General features: G+C 38.9%; 1 protein-coding gene across 2 annotated transcripts in view; it reads left to right on the forward strand.

Annotated features, from left to right (window-relative positions):
* LOC137278508 (arf-GAP with SH3 domain, ANK repeat and PH domain-containing protein 2-like) overlaps positions 1 to 25,165 on the forward strand; it is a 102,742-nt gene that overhangs the window by 49,072 nt on the left and 28,505 nt on the right. Inside the window, exons 5-16 of one of the 2 annotated variants that reach the window (XM_067810873.1) lie at positions 4,129 to 4,253; positions 9,793 to 9,868; positions 11,090 to 11,143; positions 13,326 to 13,411; positions 15,254 to 15,413; positions 15,615 to 15,656; positions 17,970 to 18,149; positions 18,828 to 18,875; positions 20,337 to 20,388; positions 20,957 to 21,005; positions 21,393 to 21,562; positions 21,790 to 21,923. In XM_067810873.1, the coding sequence (XP_067666974.1) occupies positions 4,129 to 4,253; positions 9,793 to 9,868; positions 11,090 to 11,143; positions 13,326 to 13,411; positions 15,254 to 15,413; positions 15,615 to 15,656; positions 17,970 to 18,149; positions 18,828 to 18,875; positions 20,337 to 20,388; positions 20,957 to 21,005; positions 21,393 to 21,562; positions 21,790 to 21,923 (1,176 nt within the window). The remainder of the gene's footprint in view (positions 1 to 4,128; positions 4,254 to 9,792; positions 9,869 to 11,089; positions 11,144 to 13,325; positions 13,412 to 15,253; positions 15,414 to 15,614; positions 15,657 to 17,969; positions 18,150 to 18,827; positions 18,876 to 20,336; positions 20,389 to 20,956; positions 21,006 to 21,392; positions 21,563 to 21,789; positions 21,924 to 25,165) is intronic. The other variant, XM_067810874.1, reaches the window with a different exon arrangement.

Below are 25,165 nucleotides of genomic sequence, written 5' to 3' on the forward strand. Positions count from 1 at the left end.
CCCAGATGATATCTTAATGGCCAAGGTAATGTCTAGGTGGCCTAGATGATGCCTTAATGGCCAAGGTAATGTCTAGGTGACCCAGATAATGCCTTAAAGACAAAGGCAATGTCTAGGTGACCAAGGTAATATCTAGGTGACCCAGGTAATGCCTTAAAGACAAAGGTAATGTCTAGGTGACCAAGGTAATGTCTAGATGACCCAGATAATGCCTTAAAGACAAAGGTAATGTCTAGGTGACCAAGGTAATATCTAGGTGACCCAGGTAATATCTAGGTGACCCAGGTAATGTCTAGGTGACCCAGATAATGCCTTAAAGACAAAGGTAATGCCTAGGTGACCAAGGTAATATCTAGGTGACCCAGATAATGCCTTAAAGACAAAGGTAATGTCTAGGTGACCAAGGTAATATTTAGGTGACCCAGGTAATGCCTTAAAGACAAAGGTAATGTCTAGGTGACCAAGGTAATATCTAGGTGACCCAGATAATGCCTTAATGACCAAGGCAATGTCTAGGTGACCAAGGTAATATTAAATGACCAAGGTAATGTCTAGCTGACACAGATAGTGCCTTAAAGACAAAGGCAATAAATAGGTGACACAAGTAATGTTTTCATGGCCCTGGTAATGTTTTAATGACCCAGGAATTATCCTAACGAGGCTGGCAATGTCATAGTTAGCCAGGTAATGACTTGTTGGCCCATGTCATGTTTCAGTGACACCAGCAATGATGACCTAGGTAATGTTTTACTGACCCAGGCAATATCTCGATGACACAGGTAATATTTTAATGACCTTGGAAATATCTAATGACACTGGTAATGTCTACGTGACGCAGGTAATGTCTGGATGACTCATGTAATGTCTTGATGACCCAGGCAGTGTCTTAATTACACAGGTATTGTTTTGATGACAGATTTAATGTCTTATGACAAGGTAATGTCTTGATGACACAGGTAATGTTTTGATGACCCAAGCAGTGTCATATTGACACAGGTATGTCTTGATTACACAGGCAATGTCTTGGTGACTCAGGTAATGTCTAGATGACCCAGGTAATGTTTTAATGACAAAGGTAAGGTCTATATACCCAGGAAATATCCTAATGACACAGGCAATGTCTTTATGACCCAGGTTATGTCGAGGTGACCCAGGTCATGCCTGAACAGCGCTAATATCTTAACACAGATGATAAGACAAACTTGAATAAATAGTCATCCATTCTGTGATGAAGTCTTCTCCAGGCTTGTGTATGAACTGCATGAAGAACCAAGGCTAAAGTGATGATGGATATGAGCAGTCATGATACATGACAGATGAAAGTGGACTTGCTATAACTTCCTGTACAGTCACACTCTGCTCCAGCTGCTTCCTGCCATCCATGTAAAGGAGATCAGTTGTTTTCACTCTATCTCTCATGTGCTCACACTCAAACATAGAGGGCACAGGCGGCCCATTTGTGTAAAATAATACAGTTCAGAGTTGTGTCCCTTGCTTGTCGGAAACAATGGTCTTGTTTTCCATTCTGGTTTACCTTGATTATGATTACAGGTGTGACCTGTCAGACTAACAAACTGAGAAAACCTGTTCTGTGTGACATCAAGCCAAAATCTAAAAAAAACCTATGTATCATATACCTTTATAGATAAGCTGAATTTTGAAGACCAAAAACAGCAGTCCATAGGAGGGAGTCGTCTTATCTACAGGCTACACTGTTAATTTTTTTATTTTGGGCAGTAGGAAGACATTGTATCACTTTGAGTGAATGGACAAGAACAAACAACTTTGTCAGAGAAGATGTCAAATTTGCAATTGCACATCTCCAGACAAGATGATTTCTAATTTGTTTTTGCATGACACTGGATTATCTGAAGGAATTAAGATTATGTTGTATTTGTCGTATATTTGGAGCTGGAAATAGCAACCAGCTCAGATCACGGAATGTAAGAAAGCCATAAGAAAAACAGGCATGGTTGAAAAAGTCTTAGATTTGGGTAGGAAAGTATGTCATAAGAGACAAAGTCATAAACTCAAACAAATATTTGCTCAACAAGTCATAACCAAATTATCATCAGTAGCACGACATAAGTTTCTCTGAAGCACATTTGAACTTTAAAAATGAATGCATTTACTCCACTATAATAGATGACAAATTAACAGGTCACAACATCATCTACAGTAGCACCTCATCAATTGTTTGAGCATATTTTATGTAGCCAAATGTTCCATCCAGTACCATTAAGAGTCTCATAATCCTTTATAAATAACTACCCATGACGGTCCAGGTTAGAATACTGGCTTTCAGTAACCCATGCTTGTAAGAGGTAACAAATGGGATCAGGTGGTCAGACAGACTGACTTGGTTGGTACATGTCATTGGTTCCCAGTTGTGCAGATCGATACTCATGTTGTTGATCAGTGAATTGTCTGGTCCAGACAATAATTTAGAGGCCTCTGCAATATAGGGATTTAGTGGAATAGTACTGTGTGTGATGTAAAACTAAACTCACTCACTCACTTATGAATAACTAGTAATATGTTCATTTCTTTTGTTTTGAAAAAATCCAATTGCTGTGCGCATAAACAATGGTATCCAACCTCTTTAAAGCATACCCAATATTATTTCAAGATGAATTCAATGGAACCTAAACCCAGACCAATTTTATTTCTTGTTTTACAGATTTTTGTCCTCAGAAAAGCTTAAGGCAGGAGGGTGAAAAAGGTAGAAATCCCAATCAAAGTAATACTCCTTTTAAATACTAAATAAAAATAAGCTAAGTATGTTTACATTTTTGGATAATAAAAACATTTGGATTTTATTTTTTAGTTGGGAATATTTATTTACATTTGTTTATTTAAAATATTTATATTCCTTAAAACAAACAACCAGTGGATCTGTAAAACAAGAAATAACATTGGTCTGGCCTTGGGATAGATGACTACCAGACTCACACATACAGTTATCACTGAACATTCCTAAACTGTCCAGGAAAATAAATAATGTGTCAGTCATTTGTGCTTGTTTGGGTTTGGTGTGTTTGGATGTGAGGAACCTTTTCCAGCCAGCCAGGCATCATCTGTTATAATTAAAGTGATAACACCCACCATAGTTTATAGGCGCCCATGATTGCTTATGGCGCTGTCTGACTTAAGGACTCGCACAAGGCTCCAGGGTAATAAATAATAGTGTTAATGATAATTTCTTAAAACAAATTGTGTCTGTATTCTGTCCGCTTATCTAGACTTGCTATTCAAATGGTAGAATTACTATACATCCATGGGCTTTGCACTGTATACAGTCTTGGAGCAAGGCTAGCTGAGTTAGTCTGGCCTGAGTCTATTTGGCGTGTCTCATACACAAGTACACAATATATTATCTTCATTTTGTGATGTGAGCAGAAGGGTAGTCTGATGGTTAAGGTGTTTGCTTAATAAGGCGGAGGAATTGATTTGGTTCATTATATAGAATCAATCCATATCATATAGACTACTGAAACAACAGTAGAGAAAACCCCAAATTAATTTTTCATGAGTCATGAAAAAATAGGTTGTTCTCCAAATTATTTGAATTTTGTAATAATGTAATGTTGGCAGAAATAATAGAAAAATTAACACTTTCGCACATTCACTTTATTGTGACTTCGGATACATTGGTTTGGTAGCTGCTTTGACAAGGATGTTTAAGATGTTGGATATTAATGTAATTAGATATGTTGTTGTGGGCTTTTTTTTTGTTACCGATAATTATGCAGTGAGTGATTAGTTTGTTTGTTACCAATCATGATCATTGATCCTCACTCCTGGGATACAATGACATCCAATTAATTGAGAGTCGATCGGTCTCTCGGAAATTTTGTGGCCGGGACACCAGCAAACGTTGCTGATGACCTGAGGCCCTTTTCACAGAACTCTCATAAGCCTACGATCTCGTAAGTTTTCTCGTAACCATTGTACCTCCTGTACTGTAACACAGGAGCTACGGATGCTATGAGAAAAGCTACAAGATCTTACGCTTACGAGAGCTTTGTGAAACATGGCCCAGATCTTCTTCTTTCCTGCCCTCTAGATAAGTATTGATGGATATGCTGCATTTGCAGATTTTAAAATTGACCTTGACCCTTATTCCAGATGCAGTCCCTCCACAACATCATGCTGTTTCCACTGGATCAGTTCCTGAAGGGTGACCTGAAAGGGGTCAAAGGTGATTTGAAGAAACCATTTGACAAGGCCTGGAAGGAATATGAGGCCAAGTTGTAAGTATCTGTCTGAAATGGAAGTAGATGTTTGAGAGGATAAGCTTCCTGTTCAGATACTGGGTAATGCACAATATCAGCTGATGGTGTACTGTTTTGTCCTCTCCTGGGGGTAATCCACCATATCAGTCATGGATAGTGTCATGTCATGAGATTTGGATCATTGCTGATGTTATCAGCCTAGAGTTTTACCAGCCTTTGTATAATGAAGTCATGCATACAAAAATATCTATTTACAGTATGTACAAGAGTATTCATGTTGCTGCTTTTTGAAGTGACTCAGTAAATATGTGTTTGCCATCTGTTAACCATGCTGATAGAATAAATCTTGGTCAGATGCTTCATCATTTACAGCCCAGATAGCATTCATAGTTGGCCCAACAGTGGCAAACGTTGGGCCAGTGTTGGACCAACTATAAATGTTTTCTGGGAGGCTGCTTGTGTAGGACTTGATCATTACTGACTGCTGTTTAGTGGAATGATAGAACTCTGATGACAGTTTAACACCTTTTTATATGTAAATACATTCCAACTCTCTCTGCCTTTCAAGGGAATATTTGCAACATAGCTTTCAACTTTTTGTTACAAGTTTCCAAGCAATTAACATTATGGCAGGAGTTCCCAAGATTGACACCATGTCAATTAAGTCATGAAAGGCTGCCTTTGAAATTACTGTTGTTTGCATTATTATCCCGCGAAAGATTGTCAATTGCACCATTTGCTGGCATGCTTCCAGAACTTGAAGTGTGTCAAAAACTCATTGATGGTAAAGATACTTTGTCGTTCAGTATCATGGTACTAAATACAGCATAGAGTATTCTTAGACTGGTCAAGAAGTTCTTGTGTGACTGTACCAAGATCCTTATGCATGTCAGAAGACCCACAGGTAGTGAAGATGTTCCTCTGTGACTGTACCTAGATCCTTACACATGTCAGAAGACCCACAGGTTGTGAAGATGTTCCTCCATGACTGTACCTAGATCCTTATACATGTCAGAATACCCATGGTTGTGAAGATGTTCCTCTATGACTGTACCTAGATCCTTATACATGTCAGAAGACCCATGGTTGTGAAGGTATTCCTCTATGACTGTACCTAGATCCTTATACATGTCAGAAGACCCATGGTAGTGAAGGTATTCCTCCATGACTGTACCTAGATCCTTATACATGTCAGAATACCCATGGGTAGTGAAGGTATTCCTCCATGACTGTACCTAGATCCTTATACATGTCAGAAGACCCATGGTTGTGAAGGTGTTCCTCCATGACTGTACCTAGATCCTTATACATGTCAGAATACCCATGGTTGTGAAGATGTTCCTCTATGACTGTACCTAGGTCCTTATACATGTCAGAATACCCATGGTTGTGAAGATGTTCCTCTATGACTGTACCTAGATCCTTATACATGTCAGAAGACCCATGGTTGTGAAGATGTTCCTCTATGACTGTACCTAGATCCTTATACATGTCAGAATACCCATGGTTGTGAAGATGTTCCTCTATGACTGTACCTAGATCCTTATACATGTCAGAAGACCCATGGTTGTGAAGATGTTCCTCTATGACTGTACCTAGATCCTCACACATGTCAGAAGACCCACAGGTTGTGAAGGTATTCCTCTATGACTGTACCTAGATCCTTATACATGTCAGAAGACCCATGGTTGTGAAGGTATTCCTCTATGACTGTACCTAGATCCTTATACATGTCAGAAGACCCATGGTAGTGAAGGTATTCCTCCATGACTGTACCTAGATCTGTATACATGTCAGAATACCCATGGGTAGTGAAGGTATTCCTCCATGACTGTACCTAGATCCTTATACATGTCAGAATACCCATGGTTGTGAAGGTATTCCTCTATGGCTGTACCTAGATCCTTATACATGTCAGAATACCCATGGTTGTGAAGGTGTTCCTCTATGGCTGTATGTAGATCCTTATGCATGTCAGATGATCCACAGGTAGTGAAGATATTTTGATGAGAATTTACTATATCCTATGTCTTCAGGCCCATGCTGTCTTCCTGCCAACCCTGACCATAGTTTGCTCTCACTGCAGTACAGAACAGTCATCATTGTCATTACAACAGTGTCTTTTGAAATTAATACTGACAAAACTCAAACATTAGTGGTGATCAGTTGAAGCTCAGAATGATTGTCATTAGTTTCTGCGACGGGAGTGGTGCAACAAGACGTTTACTTAATACTGAAGGCACAGACATGCACCATTTTGATTATTGATCTCATCGACCTGGCAAGGTTAATTGCCACTACACAGACGCAGAGAATCTAGTCTGCTCACATTGATTCAGTGATCATACAGCACAATTCAAGTTCAAACTGCTTTCTGCTCACTTCAGGTTTAATTCATTACGGCTCAATGCAGATGATCATAGAGAAGGATTATACAATAGTGATTTGCCAATCACACTGATATTGATTTCAGACTAGCATATGGAAGAAAAGTGTTATTGTGAGGTAGTGCCTCCATAAGCTGTGGGGCTCACCTTTATCTGTTACATATGTCCTTGAAAGGAATCTTGCAACCTCAGGGACTAAATTGTGTGTTGCTGGCAGAATGCGTCACCTGTTTGTCCTCATCACAGGGTCTCATCTGTATATTACACACATTCAAGAAGGGAGAGGGTTGCATCACAGGGTCTCATCTGTATATTACACGCATTCAAGAAGGGAGAGGGTTGTACCACAGGGTCTCATCTATATATTACACGCATTCAAGAAGGGAGAGGGTTGTACCACAGGGTCTCATCTAATATTACACGCATTCAAGAAGGGAGAGGGTTGTACCATAGGGTCTCATCTATATATTACGTCTCATCTACATATTACACACATTCAAGAAGGGAGAGGGTTGTACCACAGGGTCTCATCTATATATTACACGCATTCAAGAAGGGAGAGGGTTGTACCACAGGGTCTCATCTATATATTACGTCTCATCTACATATTACACGCATTCAAGAAGGGAGAGGGTTGTACCACAGGGTCTCATCTATATATTACACGCATTCAAGAAGGGAGAGGGTTGTACCACAGGGTCTCATCTATATATTATGTCTGATCTACATATTACACGCATTCAAGAAGGGAGAGGGTTGTACCACAGGGTCTCATCTATATATTACACGCATTCAAGAAGGGAGAGGGTTGTACCACAGGGTCTCATCTATATATTACGTCTCATCTACATATTACACACATTCAAGAAGGGAGAGGGTTGTACCACAGGGTCTCATCTATATATTACACGCATTCAAGAAGGGAGAGGGTTGTACCACAGGGTCTCATCTATATATTACACACATTCAGAAGTGAGAGGGTTGTACCACAGGGTCTCATCTATATATTACACGCATTCAAGAAGGGAGAGGGTTGTACCACAGGGTCTCATCTATATATTACACACATTCAAGAAGGGAGAGGGTTGTACCACAGGGTCTCATCTACATATTACACACATTCAGAAGGGAGAGGGTTGTACCACAGGGTCTTATCTATATATTACACACATTCAAGAAGGGAGAGGGTTGTACCACAGGGTCTCATCTATATATTACACACATTCAGAAGTGAGAGGGTTGTACCACAGGGTCTCATCTATATATTACACACATTCATGATGGGAGATGGTTGTACCACAGGGTCTCATCTATATATTACACACATTCATGATGGGAGATGGTTGTAACACAGGGTCTTATGTACATAATGCACATACTTATGAAGGAATGACTCACATGGTTTATGCAAAGGTTCATGCAGGCTTGCAACCCTTCGTTCAGTGTCAGTCTTGAAAAATCATTGAAAATTGCCCAAGTGGCTTTAGAAATCTTAGTATTTACACAATTTGATGCATACATTTTTATGAAAGTATTGGTATACATGATTCAGATTGCTGTTGATGGTTGTTGGATGGTTTGTCATGGTCAGACCAGATTTTATTTTAAGGTCATTTGACTAACATGTAGTAAATTCTATTTTATAAAAGACATTGATATACTAAGGCAGACAGTCAGCCTAGTTATTCTATATTATTTTTTTTATATACTATATTTTTTTATTCATCTTTTTAGGTACAATATCATAACATCAAATGACAACCAAACTGTGCAGATTTTGGTGATATCTCACACTGACAAGCATATTATATCAGATTACATTGTAGGAAAAAATACAGTTTGTATGTAAATATCAATCAAACAATTGATGGCAATCACACCGGAATCCAACAAATTTGGTAAAATTACAAGAAGAAATGGCATGTGTTCTCGCGAGTTTGTAAACTTTACTTATTACCTCTCTGATCATATCAAAATCTGGTGTACATGTAATGAAAGAGTAAATTTGACAACTGTTGTCGGGAGATTAAGGACTAGAAAACCCTTGATAATGACTTTGTGTGTGGCTTATTGCCAGTAAGCATCTGTTTTTGTCATGAGATTACCACTGATGATTACAATCACATCTTCTTTTTTCACGTGTTCCAATTTCTGAATTGATGGTACTGAAATAAAAAGAGTGAGCAATTTTTGCAAAGAGATGAAATCTTATGGGAATATTCTGTCATGTTTCTGGTCATGTAATTTGAGCTGTTGCCTCAAACAGTTTTCAAAATGAAATTCCTATAATATGCCATGTGTGTCAATGTCAATTAACTATTGATCATAAACTACAATCTTGGATGTGATCATAAATGTATTACCATGTTGTGGTAGAGGGGATTATTCCTACAAGCGGGCTGTGAATGATGAGGAGACTGGCAGTCAGCAGGCACGTGAAGCTGGTCAGTCAGGGGAGTTAAATATGTATGAATGGTTCTGTCAGTGAAATGAGGCAGGGTTAGAAGCAGTCTACTGGTGTTATGTAAGAGTGTGTAACATGAAGTGCTTTGAAGGCCACAGCTAGCAGTCCAGGAAAGCTTTGAGACAATCTGTGAAAAAGGTGCATAATCTTGTTCAGTCAGGGAGATATTCAGATTAAAACTATTTAGGGGAGCATTTGAGAGTGGCTGCATTGTGTGTATTTCCATGTTGGTGGCAGCATTCTGCTTTTAGGTAATTATGTAAAGTAGATTTTTTGAAAATGGATGTCTCATTACGATATTAGGTATTTTGGGCTTGCTACAAACTGCTAACTCTTGTACATTCATAGTTTGGTTTGAAATATCACATGTTTAATAAGAATTTGAAATGATTGTCTTTGAGTATATTTTTCTAGTGAGGAGAAAGGCCTTTGTTTAATGAAAGTGAGGACTCAGTGCCCAAATGTGATGGTGAGCAAGAGAGGTGGCCAAGTGGTTTAAGTGTTCGCTTGACACTCTCAAGACCTGGGTATACTGTTAAGTCCATTTCTGCTGTACCCTGTGATATTACTGGAAATTTGCGTATAAGTAAGCCAACTCATTCACTTGCTCACTCACTTACGCAGTCATGCACTCACGCACTCACTCACTCACTCACCCCACCAAGAGAGACTGCGTGGCTATAGTGTACGAATATTTATGTTTTAGTTCCAAGATTGAGAAGGAAAAGAAGCAGCAAGCCAAGGAAGCGGGAATGATCCGGACGGAGGTCTCGGGGGCAGAGGTGTGTGGTCTGATCACCTGTGTCTGTCACAGTTTGTTGGTGTCTTGTTCATCTCATTTTGAGTATATCTAAGGAACACACTGAGATTCGCACATTGTACTGATTGCATGACTTGTTCCTCACTTTAACAACTTTCTTGAGTTATCAATTGGTATCAAATAAAAAACATGATCTATTCATAACATTCAAATAGACAGCTATTTTAAACATATTACAAGCGATCAAACCAATCTTTTCCCTACATTTAACTTGACCCCAACTTTATAATTTATTCAAAGAGATCATATCGATCAGATGATCTATTGCCAGCATTCAACTTGAGTGATCTCTCCACAACAGTTAGCTGTCTTTATCTGTTGCCAACTTTTATTTAAACCTATAAACCTATGCAAATCCTTGAAAAGACTTGTTGCCAACTTTACACACCTGCTTTTCTTTAACCAATTTGTTAATGAAATGCCAGGCCAGTTTTGTTTATGTACAGAAACACATAGAGAGACATGCTCAGTGGCTGACTGAACAGCCATTAGCGTGGACCTTTTCCTTTTGTGGATCCAGGAAGTGTATTGTTTGGCACCACTTCTTTTATGTTGGAACATTTCATCTAGCTGACATAGTGTGGAATGTATCCAACAAACTGATCAAATAAACATGCTAGACGAAGTATTTGTAACGGCATTTAAAAGTGATACACATGAAAGCGAGATTTTGTTAATTCTAGCATCTTTTTTTTTTTAAATAGAGAAGTTGGCATCCTTAATTTCTCGCATTTATGTGATAGACATCCAGTGTGCAAATCATTCTCCAGTGATCGAGGGAAAAATACCAGCCCCTTGAGCATGCACTAGTGCATGGATATGTGCGCTGTATAAATATCCTATATCTATATCTATCTATATCTCTCTCAAAGTAAATATACTGTTAAAAGAACCTCTGACTTCTAACCAAATACTGAGTGTTGTCCCCCACCTCAATGCGGAATGGGGGACTATGTATTCAGCCGCATCTGTACATCCCAATTCTTGTCAAAATTTTGTTCTGACTGTGTAGAAATACTTTAAGTAGGTATTCTAATGTTGAATCGAGATAGTGATAATGGTCATTGAAAGTCAAAAGTAAGGTGCAGCCTAAGAAAACAGTAGGTTTCTATTTTACTTTGTTGAAAAGTTTTCATTGTATTTCTTTTCATCTGAAAGTTGCATATAACCTTCCTGTGTGCAGATTGCTGATGAGATGGAGAAAGAGAGGAAGATCTTCCAGCTCCACATGTGCGAGGTAAGCTGTCTTTCACTTCCACCTATTGTCCAGGTCTTACTGTTATACAAAAACAGAGAATGGACTATAGCATGGTTCTGAAACTCCCATGACCATGTTGGTTTACAATGAGTGAGGAGTTAGTGGCAGAATTATGTGTACAGTGGAGTCACATAAAACCAAACTCCATGTGAGATCTTCTGCATAAACACATATTGTATTTGCTGTATTGATCACTCTTTTCCTTTATGTGCCCCCTGGAAACTTCTGCAATAGACTGTAAGCAGTTTCTATGGTTGCAACCACAACAGACTGATATATATTAAAGGTCACATGCAGCGTAAAACACAACTTTGCAGATTCTGGTACCTTTCGGTATGCACTTACCGAAACAAATCATAAAAAATGCCAATTCAACCTATAAAGTTGAAAAAAACGCGATGAAAAAAAAGCCCACGAAATCGGAGTTCAAACGTTTTACTAAATTCCCCCCAGCGCTGGGGGGAAAACTGGTTTCAACAACTGTGCTGCGCTGCGTCCATAACACATGCGCAGTGGATAGGTTCGCGGAGCTTGAAACAGTATGCATGCCCAGAGTCTGAGGTCATGAGCAGTAGTCTAATCTTGTGTACACAAACAAGTAAATAATCTACTCGTCACGTAAAACAACTTGTTGATTGTGGTAAGCAGTCTCTGTGACAGAGAAAGCTCAGTGTCTGGTTTATTAACACCTATATGTCTGTCTGCCTGTCTGCTGAAGACAACATGCAATACACAGCTTCAATCATTGACCACGTGCAATTTGAACTTAACACCTATCAGACTATACGACATAAAGAAAACAAGTTGATTTATGACTCGTGCACCCGAGTCCCATGTCTGCCACATTATGTAATTAGGCATGTGTGATACACATGACATGTTTTTATGTCTTGGGTTGCAAACAAACTACATTCATTGTTTTCGGTTGACTGGATCTGACGGAAACTGGTGCAAACTCTTGTCACAGTTTCAAGTTCTGCTTTGTACTTGGACGAATGACAGATTCCAGTTACGCAGTGGTTTTTTAGTGGATCGAGCGCAATTTCAGAGAACATGTATTTTCCAAACCCAACATCTCTATATACATTCTTCATGGATAATGACTTCTTTTAGTGTTTGACAACAGTATATGAATCCATACTGAAACGACGAATCAAGTACACAAAAAGAAGCTGTTATCCATAAAGAATCTTACTTTCTTGTGACTCGCTATACTTCTAAAATGCCCATCAAACGGATCATCTTTCTGTACAATGAACCCTCAGCATATCAGCAATTGAAACAGCCAATCGGAAGCCGTCGTTACACTTGAGTGCATATCCACCCGCTATGACTGGGTTCAGTCTCCCGAAGGCTTCGTTTCGGGGCAAGTAAGCCCAAGTACAAAATATTGCACTTTTGAATTGCGATTGTACGCTTATAATTTTGTTTATTTTTTTTTTTAAAAGCAGCAATGTATGTCATGAATAAGTGATAAATGTGTTTTAAGTATGTTTGATTTTTTGGTTGCATGTGACCTTTAAGCATTTTCATAGAAAACAGATGCACACAAGGGTTATATGAATGATTACTGTATCAGTTTTCTTTGTCCATGGGACTGTCATCATGGCCACACGAAACTTGACCTGGAATGACCCCGAAACAGTGTGTTGAAAAGAATAAAGAAGTGAAATAAATCAAATATCTAGGCCATCTATTACAACTTATAAATGCCGCTAAAAGACATTATAAATAAGAACTTGCTATCAACGAGCTTAAGTCTACAACTTCTGAAAATGCCCATCAGGCCATTCATTTTGGGCCCATCGTTTGGGACATAGGATTTCTGGACTAGCAAGGTTACAGTGTATATCACAGACTGTCAGCAGAGAGTATCTGCCACCTGATCCCTACCTTCAACTGATGTCCCATGATTGATCGTGCTTGTTGATTGATCACCTTCTGTCTTCTCCTGCAGTGATTGATTATGAATGTACATAATCCATTGTGGTTAACAATGGTCATATTGATATATATGTATTTACTGTATGTAGTACTTGGTTTATATATTCATTTTATCATTTATTTTGTTCAGTATTAATATAAGCATGTTGTCCATGAATATATAACCAATCAGATCATAAGGAATAAGATCGTGATATTTAACGTTATTTTTTTTCAGTATCTTATCAAGATTAATGAGATCCGCACCAAGAAGGGCGTGGACTTGTTACAGTACTTGGTGGAGTTTTACCATGCTCAGGCAAAGTAAGTGTAGACAATGAGGGATTATGAAGTAGTGAAGTAATCATAAGCAATAAGGGACTTGTGCCATGCTGTAGTAAAGTAATCATAGACAATAAGGGTCTTGTACCATGCTGTAGTAAAGTAATCATAGACACTGAGGGACTTGTGCCATGTTGTAGTAAAGTAATCATAGATAATGAGGGACTTGTACCATGCTGTAGTAAAGTAATCATAGACAATGAGGAACTTGTACCATGCTGTAGTAAAGTAATCATAGACAATGAGGAACTTGTACCATGCTGTAGTAAAGTAATAATAGACAATGAGGGACTTGTACCATGCTGTAGTGAAGTAATCATAGACAATGAGGAACTTATACCATGCTGTAGTAAAGTAATCATAGACAATAAGGGTCTTGTACCATGCTGTAGTGAAGTAATCATAGACAATGAGGGACTTGTACCATGCTGTAGTGAAGTAATCATAGACAGTGAGGGACTTGTGCCATGTTGTAGTAAAGTAATCATAGATAATGAGGGACTTGTACCATGCTGTAGTAAAGTAATCATAGACAATGAGGAACTTGTACCATGCTGTAGTAAAGTAATCATAGACAATGAGGAACTTGTACCATGCTGTAGTAAAGTAATCATAGATAATGAGGGACTTGTACCATGCTGTAGTGAAGTAATCATAGACAGTGAGGGACTTGTGCCATGCTGTAGTAAAGTAATCATAGATAATGAGGGACTTGTACCATGCTGTAGTAAAGTGATCATAGACAATGAGGGACTTGTACCATGCTGTAGTAAAGTAATCATAGATAATGAGGGACTTGTACCATGCTGTAGTGAAGTAATCATAGACAGTGAGGGACTTGTACCATGCTGTAGTAAAGTAATCATAGATAATGAGGGACTTGTACCATGCTGTAGTAAAGTGATCATAGACAATGAGGGACTTGTACCATGCTGTAGTAAAGTAATCATAGACAATGAGGGACTTGTACCATGCTGTAGTAAAGTAATCATAGACACTGAGGGACTTGTGCCATGCTGTAGTAAAGTAATCATAGATAATGAGGGACTTGTACCATGCTGTAGTGAAGTAATCATAGACAGTGAGGGACTTGTGCCATGCTGTAGTAAAGTAATCATAGACAATGAGGGACTTGTACCATGCTGTAGTAAAGTAATCATAGATAATGAGGGACTTGTACCATGCTGTAGTAAAGTAATCATAGACAATAAGGGTCTTGTACCATGCTGTAGTAAAGTAATCATAGACAATGAGGGACTTGTACCATGCTGTAGTGAAGTAATCATAGACAGTGAGGGACTTGTGCCATGCTGTAGTAAAGTAATCATAGACAATAAGGGACTTGTACCATGCTGTAGTGAAGTAATCATAGACAGTGAGGGACTTGTGCCATGTTGTAGTAAAGTAATCATAGACAATGAGGGACTTGTACCATGCTGTAGTAAAGTAATCATAGACAATGAGGGACTTGTGCCATGCTGTAGTAAAGTAATCATAGACAGTGAGGGACTTGTGCCATGCTGTAGTAAAGTAATCATAGACAATGAAGGACTTGTACCATGCTGTAGTAAAGTAATCATAGACAGTGAGGGACTTGTGCCATGCTGTAGTAAAGTAATCATAGACAATGAGGGACTTGTACCATGCTGTAGTTAAGTAATCATAGACAATGAGGAACTTGTACCATGCTGTAGTAAAGTAATTGTAGATGATCAGGGACTTGTACCATGTAGTGTGTGATATTACAGGCCATGAGATACAGACGCAGTGTTGCTAACAATAGTGCCAATCACCCACACAGTTATTCACCATGCTTGTGTTCAGTTTCTTCCAGGATGGTCTGAAGACCATTAATCACTTCCATGGCTTCATTGAGGAGCTCGTCACACAACTCAAGAAAATCAAGCAGAGACAAGACAATGAGCGCAAGCAGCTGATTGAGCTTCGGGATGCTCTCAAAAGCTCCATGTCATCATACAAAGAGGTAGCCAATGTCAAATACTGATAGCAATGTTCTTATTAGATCATAATTCCTTTTGCTGAAAGTGTTCAGAATGGCTACTCATGAGAGTGTCTTGTTGAGAATATGTATTGATCTTGAGTGAACTGTTTGAGACAATGTTAAACACTTCTAGAATTTAAATGTTATTTTGGTAATTCTACAACCAAAATTGGTATATTTTAGCAGCACTGTGATTCGGTGATATATGAGAACTCAGTTATTGAGGTAAGATTGTGAACAATCTATGTGTAGTACTAAACAAAGAAAAAGATCTACCATAACCCTTAGACATTATTGTAGACTTAGTGGATCTTGATTTGAAAGCTGGGTCCAAAGCTGTCTTAGCGCTAACATGATCATATCCTAAGGATAAACATAGACTTAGCACTATGGCTACATGTAGAACATTGCTAGGGTTCTATTTGTTTTCACAGTTTGATGTGTTAATCAGGTCAAGTTTCAATAGAGATTCCTAACTTTGCAAGAAGTGCTGAATATTTCCATGAGTAACACAATGACACCTAGTGTTAGACTGACCCAAATGTTTCCGTATTTCAAGCATGCTCACCACCGGTTGTCAGGAGGAGGCTGGGTATATGATGCTCGGATGTTGTCATCTGTCTCTTAGGGATGAAACAATTCACAGAAGTCATGATATGTCTCTATATACTGTAAAGAGAGAACATGTCACAATTTGAGCATAGCAGGAAAACTGTTTTCATGAGATAACATTTTGTGCGTATGTTCACCTGTGAAATTGTTTTTGACTTGGTAACAGTTGGTGAACCTTCAGTCAGACAAATGTAATATACAAAATGAATGGCACTTCGTATTCTTGCATTTTGTGACTAGATGAACTGGTGAATTGTTTCAACCTTAGCTTGTTAGACTTGTATTTCTTAATCTGTCTAGTATCTTTTCTTACGTATGTACAACATTCAAGAAATATTGTTGTGCATCATTTGTGCATCAGTTAATGAAGTCAAGTACAGATCTTCTTATGATGTAGTGTTTGCTTGGTTTCCACCTTTCTGCTGTCAGAATCTAGATTTTCTTCATGGCATGATAATTCATTCTCATTTTTGAGATTCTTTCAAGAAATTGTGCATGGTTTGCTTCCACTTGTCATCTTGAATTGTAAGAACATCATTTGTGTAAAGTGTAATTGTCCAAACTTGGTAGATTATGTCATTGTATTGCAATTGTGTCACTGGATTTTCTGGTCATGTCATGGTTACTTTCACAGTTCTCTCACATGGCTGAAATATAGCTGATTGATGTATCAACCAACAAAAACAGAATGAAACATTGGAAGGACACAGACATGCATGTTTCCTATCAGATCAAGATTGTGGTTTTGTTTTATTGATTTAAAGGCATGGTGGCGTAGCTTAGTGGCTAAGTGTTCACTCATCACACCAATGACACAAGTTCAATTCCATGGAAACAATGTGTGAAACCCATTTCTGGTGTCCCCAAGCTGTGATATTGCTGGAATATTGATAAAAAGGGGCATCAAACTAAACTCACTCACTCGCACACAATCAGTGACAGAAGTCAAACAACAAAGTGAGAACTTTCATGAAACAGTTTTATTTGTTTGCGTCTGTTTTTCATAGTAATTGTCTATTGCAAGATCATAGTTTGCATATGAATTATTTTTTTTCCATCAGTTAAAAATGAAAGTCATTCTTGTTGATGAGTTCAGTTATGTTCTTCATGAAAATATTAGTTTCCCTTGAAAAATTCTTATCAGTGTTTTATATGCTAATAGAAGAATTAATTTGAACAATAAGAATTTGATAGGATGACACAGTTTGACAGTATGGAGAGAATCCAAGGCATGTGCTACAGAAAGAAAGACTGAATTAAGTCATATTGCCTCAGTGAAAATGCTGATGTCTGTATGCAGTAATAACCAGTCAAATGCCTCGTTTCTAACTTGACATACAACTTCAACTTTCTTCACATGATGAGTAGGGAATTAGGATTACCAATCTATTTATGGATATCACCATTCATGTGTTGTTCTGTGTGCTTGTGGCTACTGACATAGTTTGGGGGTGTTATTGTTGGAGTCACTGGTTGATATAGAGATGCCAAACTTTATGATTTTATCTTAGTCACTGTGAATTTTAGCCTAGTACTACACCAATGTGATTGAACTAGAAATTGTACGAAATCTGAAGAAAATTAAAATTTGGATATACAGGCTAAAACATATTTTTATAGATTAAATACATTTTTGCCAAATAGAGATGGCAGAGAAAGGTAATGCTGATAATTTTTAAATCTGTTTGAGGTATGTGAAATTTAATCTTCACTTTTGATAGTGTCATGATGTCTTTCTTAGAATGAGTCTAAGTATTTAGTTGAATGCTATGCTAATTTTTTGTTCAACCTACTAATTTTGATTGTTGAAAGTACTATTTGCAACACTTTTGGGTTGTCATCTCTGGTTCATATGATCAGTGACGTATTGGAGTAATTATCTACAATAAAGCTTTGTATCAACCACCTGTTATATACTGTGTGCAGCCATCGACGACCAACTCGTCTACACCTGGCTACAGTCTCCACCAGCTGCAGGGAAACAAAATACATGGCAGTGAGAAGACCGGCTACCTGCTCAAGAAGAGTGAGGGTCGCATGCGTCGAGTGTGGCAGAAGCGCCGCTGTATCATCAAGGAGGGACTCTTGTTCATCAGCCATCATGACGTGAGTATGGGGATCCCAAATTAAGGAGAAATGCAGCTCGTGCGTCAAGCGAGTGTTAAAATACTTGAGTTCCCTTATAACTGTTGGGAGGGGGGCAGTGGAGTAGCCTAGTGATTAAACCATTGGCTCGTCACCATAAAAACCTGTGTTCAGTTCCCCACATGGCTACAATTTTGAAGCCCTTGTCTGGTGCCTCCTGCTGTGATATTGCTGGAATATTGCTAAAATAGGCATGAAATAAAAACTTTTTCACTTGTAACTGTTGGGGAGAACAGGTCCCCCATTTTGACAGCTGACAACAGTTGTTGATACGTCAGACTATTAGACTTTGTTAATCAAGCCCTTGTTATCCATTTGCATGAACTGTTTCTTCATAATCATAAGTACCCGTTTATCTGGTCCAGACTTAAATATTGCTGGGTGCGGCATTTTTCCAATGAAATTTCATTCAAACAGAAACGATGTGCTTCACACCAAAGCCCAGAAGCCAACTGGTTTGGATACCGTAGGTCCCATGAACTCTGACTTGTAGAAGAAACTGAACTTATATAAATGGGATGCTGGCATAGTCAAACTCTGATTTTTATTTTCTTGAAACATTTTGGTTGTTCCATGACATATACTCCGTAACAATCAGTTGCAGTGAGAATTATAAAAAGAAGAATTTATCATTTCCAGGAAAATAAAGATCCGGTGAAGTTGAATCTCCTTACCTGCCAAGTAAAGGTGAGCTACTTCTGACATTAGAATATGTAGAGTAATCATGTGCAGTTTGTTCTGAGGATGGACTCGCAGACTGTTAGATTCAAGTGTAGTGAACGACACTGCATACCTTGCTGATATGTTAATATGCTTTGCCAACTTACTTGCATAAGTTTGTAAGCTAAGTTAAACACTTTGGTTACTAGCTTGATTCTTTGGGCATGCATTGTTAACATTGATGTGTCTGTTCAAGAGCGCTTCTTGTACATGCCTCTTGTCAGTTTTAGAACTTGTTGAAATAGTGAGTATTAAATGATGTTTATTCTTGGCACTTGTGACTTATGTTTATGACTGGACTCATACATTTAGAGGCGAGCACCACTCAGCAGACACTTTGAAATGGCTGTTTGTCATAGCAGTTGAAAATAAATGTTGTGATTTGGACTAAAGCCTTGTGTGTTGGAGTACTACATCTGTGATTGTGTGTTTGTGACCAGCTCTTCATATAACAACCAACGCTGGTAGGAGTGAGGACATTTATTTCTTGGTAGACTTTCAGTTATGAATCCACATGGATTCCGTCAACAAAACCCATCCTGTAGCATTTGACAATATCAATATAAACATCAAAATATATCATTCTTGAAAATGTTGTATAACATGGGCTAACATACAGGTTGCATAAATTGAATTAAAATAGCCATGTATTACAATACACTCGGTCACAACATTCACACAATAAACTGAGAAAAATAAATTGTGTATTTAAGAAAATAAGCAAATAAACCTTACCCATCTGTGGAAAGGAATGGCAGTTTAGATTCTACCCTGTTTGGCACCAGCAAATAACATTTGCCAAATTCATACCACTGCAAGGCATACACTCATGCAAATACTTCAGGTACTTGTTATTTTGAAAATAATTTGCTAATTTTTTTGTAATGTTTCCTAAATTCTATTTAAACATTGTAAATGACAGTGTCTATCTTAAGTATATTTAAATAAAAGAATATCAAACTAAAACTAACCTGTGTCAAGTAACAATGTTGTTGCTGTGCGGTTCTGTCCTGGTCAAGGGCTGGATGCCAAGTGTCATGTCCTTGGACACTCAGTGTATTAATATCCCAAAATGAACTCGAACCCAATCAGAGACTTAATCTCTGGTCACATTACACACAATATGAAATTGAGGCCACTTCCTTGGTAATGTAAATATTCCACAGAGGGGCATAATTTAGATGCACCTCAACCACATAGAAGTTTCTACCAAACCCTCAACAAAACCTCTTATGAACTTTGTACATCAAATTTCAGATAACCCCAATGTTTATTAAATAACCCTTCACCAAAGAAACTTTAAAGCATATTTTTGGAATTTAGCAGTTTTTATCTGCATGATTTCATAACTAGATAAAACACCTTCACCTGACAACAATAAAATCTGGTATGTCTCAATTGACATCACTTCCTGTTACATGTTCACAGCTTGTTCATGATGACCCAGGGAAGAAGTGTTTTGACCTCGTCTCCTCTTCCAGTAAGTAGAACCCAGTAGGAATGAATCTGTGTGACAATATTGGGGGCTTGATTCCTTCGGGACAGCAGAACCCAGCCCAGTAGGAATAAATCGATGTGACAATATTGGGTGTTGATTCCTTGGGGACAGTAGAACCCAGCCCAGTAGGAATAAATCTGTGTCACAATATTGGATGTTGATTCCTTGGGGACAGTAGAACCTAGCCCAGGAGGAATAGACCTGTGTCACAATATTGGGGGTGGGATTCCTGGGTTCAGTTTATATGTATCAATGACATCACTAGGAGGAAGTTTGGGGAACCACAGTCCGTAACTAACAAGGAAGTGCAGTATGCAAGACATTGTGTATGGTGCGAGGGATATAATTTACTCTGATAATCTCACCTGTCATGTGTTAGTTTGTCCATTAATTGTTAATGCAGGATGTTTGGTTTATTAACTGTTGAATTCCTCTGTCTGCACATGTTCCTATCTTTCTTTTGGTATATTTAACATGTGAGTAGACATACAGTCCATTGGCCCTTTATAGAGCAATGATGTATCACATACATTATGTTTTTCTGTTCCAGATAATCGCACATATCACTTCCAAGCAGATGATGTTAAGGATATGGAGGCGTACGTACCATTTTTTTTGTCCGATTAAAAAGCATTACCTCAATATGCATGAAAATAATCCTCTTCATTAGTAGAAATTTATGGCATTCTGAGGGCTCTTGAGGTTTTCTGTATTTGAAGTTAGCTTCCTAGAGTTTTATCATAAGGGTATTAACAAAACACCACTCACCTGTTAATCATCAGTTACCAGCAAATTACATGTATGCTTGTCCTAATGTTATGTTGAAATTAAATTTTGCATCAGGATTTTGGTTGTTAAGCATTAGTAAATGTTGAAATTACTGATTATGAGATCATTTCTACTCTATTCATGTCAACTCTCACAGATTCACAGAACTTTGGATCACAGATTAGAGTGTGAGTCAGCCCCTTTGTGTATTGTTTCAGCTGGATTTCAGTATTAAATAATGCGAAGGAGGAGGTTTTACTGAAGGCATTCCAGGACAGTAGCAATTCCCCGTCTCTCAATCAGAATGTTCGAGAGCTCACCAACAGTATTATTGACCGAGTCAAGCGACTACCGGGGAACAAGTATTGCTGTGATTGTGGAGCACCAGGTACCTCTCTTGTAGCAGTACCAGGCATTGTACAGTTAGCACTACATGCAGTATTATCTGCTAAATGTCTACAAACATGCAGTATGATGTTAGTCAGATCATAAGAATATTGACCCTGATGTAGCAGAGGTAGTGCTCTTAGCATTATACACTGTGAGATCTACAGTTTAATTTCAGGTTGCCCCCATCTGTACTTATCTTATCAACTCAATTACTGAAATTTTCAGACCCGGAATGGTTGTCAACAAACCTTGGGGTGTTGATTTGCCTTGAGTGTTGTGGCATTCACCGCCAGATGGGCGTCCATGTCTCCCGCACACAGAGCATTGTCATAGATGAACTAGGAACCTCTCAGCTACTGGTAGGATATTTCTAATCCTTTACCTTACTACAGTACTCTGGATGATTGGATTAGTGAATCACAATGTGTGACATGTAATGACCATTTTGTTTGCTCCACATTCTTGTCATAAACAAGCAGACTTGATGTATTTTGGTGTATTTTTCTCAAAGCTGTAGAGTTGGCGATTTGACTTACTGTTTTGTATCTCTTTGTTCATTTGGTGTATTTTTCTCAATACTAGTGGGCTCATTTCCATTTGGCCAGGATCGTTATTCTCGAAGTGTTCGTAACCCAAAGAATTCTAAACTTGATCATAGACAATGTGTTAAGAATGGACTTTGTAGGGCTATGGACATTTTGAGAATAGCAAACCAGGACTTTACAGATTTTGAATCAGTTTATATATTTTGAACATTAAAATCAGTGGGAATTTTTCTTCAATCTATATCTGTGAATTGAATGTTTTAACACTTTCCATATCTATAGGAAAGATCCAGTGCAAATGTGTATACTTTTCCTTATCCTGACTCATGCTTATTGCTTATTTCCTCTTCCCTGACGAAGGTAGTGGAACAGTCTAAGTAAACTTAGTCCCAGTGTATTTCGTTACACTCCACCACTGAGACTAACAAAACCCAGTAGAAAGTCGCATCAGGTAACCTTTGAGCGACCAATGACCATCCAGTCAAACGCGAGACGGTTAAATAGATTTATCCAAATGGACAATGGTTACTATTTAGGGATCGGAGGGACTTTCAAAATATTCAAGTCACCAACACAGATCTCTCCACAAACAAAAATCCGCATATAACACAGTTATTTGACCTGCAGTATTTACGCTTTGGGGTTTCAGTTGACATGGTTACAATTAGCTAATATTTCCACAGGATAACATCCTTGAATATTGCCCAAAACACTATTTTCAGTGACTGTTTACTCACCGTTGTCATGGTTGTATGTACGCCGTGTGCATCACGCGGAAGCGAGTGTAAGCTAAATAGCATTCGGAATCGTTTGGGTACGAACCTTTTCGAGTTAAAAGTTCAAAAGGTATGTGTGAATGAGCACTTTTGCGATTTAGTAAACTGTGTTCTGATTGTGGTCAATCTCAAAGGTTACGTGATGTGACCTCCCATACGCTTTTGTTAGACTCAGTAGTGGCGTGTAATGAAAAGTACTGAGGATAAGTTAACTTAGACTGGTAGTGGAATACCTGAAATCCCTTGAAGTTCCCTTCTAAAAGAATCGGACCTAAAAGAAGTGGACACAAAGCACACTCACCCATGTGTAGCCTCCCCTTCTTCTGCTCAAACGGTCAGCTGACCGACCATGCTTGTCACTCTGTCCTTAGCACCTGAGGAGGGCGGCTGGAGTTACCTGTAGTCTCCACTATGGCGATAAGTTTTTCAACTATTTTGGTCCTTTAATTATATTTATGTCGTATGCGGTATTTGGTTTATGTGTGTTGATATAGCACATATTTCATCAACCGAGACTCTGTTGATGAAATCCTGTTTACAATGTAAATTATGGCTGTCAGCTGATGACCCGCTTTTAGTTTCTCCGGCGTATAAGCCCTTATGTTCTTCCACTATTTGCTGTGAATTTTACAGAAATTTATCTGTTCAGAATTTATAAATGTATAACTTATAAATATAAATTCAGTTTTTTCAAAGGCATGCGAGGGACAGGCAACGCCGACCTTCATTAGTCATGTCTAATTGGATGATTTTGCTTCAGGTAACTGTTTTTTCATTAACTGCTGAATTTCATTCCCGTTACCAGTCAGGCGTGTTCCCAGGGTTATACCTTGGGTCTAGAGTGTTGTCCCCTAGACCACAGAAGAGTACTTCATCGGGAATGGGGCCGTCGCAGCCTAAGAAGTCTAGATCACTATTGTCAGGGAAGATGAAGGTATCTGCAAAGTCCTGTGGTGACGAGATCGTCCCTCTGCAGTAACGACATATCTACGATGAGCTGCCATTCATGCACGCAGACGCCTTCATGCAACTTGAGCTTGGAAGCTTATTGAAGAAGAACGAAGACTACAGTCCTCAGCAGACTACATCGTCACCGCTCACTATTGTCAGACATCGTAGACTTCGTCAGCAGCCTTGGTCATCACAGTAGACATCTTTGCCGTGACTGCACTCAACACAGCCATTTGACGCAGACGCCTTCATGCAAAATGAATTTGGAGTTCACGTTGAAGAAGAACGAAGACTACAATCTCCACAACTTCGTCGACTGCTGCGCAGTGTGAGCATTCAACTAGATCTGCACTCACTCCAGAGGATGAAGAGGAGGCGTATGCATGCACCTGCTCAGGAGGATCGTCACCGTCATCCTTATCATCCCGTCGCAGTCCGGAGAGAGATCCACCTACGTTGAGTGAGAGCACCTGCACAGCCGAGTGCGCTCACGTGAGTGCACACGCATGGGCAAGTGCACTTGTGTGAGTGCGCCCGCACTTCTCAGATCCACAATGAAGAAGATCTTCATCAGTCTCCCCAGCTTGTCGAAGGCACCTCCAGCACTCGTTGTCCCTTCAGACCTGGACTCACATAAGAAGGATCATCGACATCCATCGAATGCATCACTCTCATGGGAGGAGATCATGAATGGTTTGGACTTAGTCTCACCATCCAAGGAATCCAACTAACCCAACACTTATAGGATAAAGAAGGAAGACATGCTTTGATGTTTCCAGCGATATCTATGATTTTTGAGAAGTGAATCTCTGAGTCTTAATCTCCAAATAAAAGTATCTCACATACCAGGAGCCTGCAACATCATGGCAGATGCCTTATCTCGCCCTCTTCGTCTATCACCAAGAGTATATGCTGCATCGAGAGACGTTTCAACTAATCAGCTGGAGGTTCGGATCACTGCAAATAGACTTATTTGCAACAAGGTTCAACTAACAGACAGCAACGTTTGTGTCACCGGTACCAGATCTGTTAACTTTGGCATCAGGTACGCTCAACATCTAGTGGGAAGGACTAAACGCATTTGCATTTCCCCCTCCAGTGCTGCTACTAAGAGTCATAGAGAACATCAGACTGCTGCCAGGTCAGCCGGACAGACAGTTCCGCATACTGGCCTTGTCTTCAATACTTGGACCTCATGACTACTGAGACAGCTGAAGGCAACATATCAGCAGATAGCAGAATATTTATTTCACTTGCGACATTCCAGAAGTCTGAAAGGCTCTACATTATCTACATACTTGGCAGCTCTCAGCTCAGTCGTTACCATTG

This window comes from Haliotis asinina, chromosome 3 (assembly GCF_037392515.1).
Source record: "Haliotis asinina isolate JCU_RB_2024 chromosome 3, JCU_Hal_asi_v2, whole genome shotgun sequence".
NCBI classification, from domain to species: domain Eukaryota; kingdom Metazoa; phylum Mollusca; class Gastropoda; order Lepetellida; family Haliotidae; genus Haliotis; species Haliotis asinina.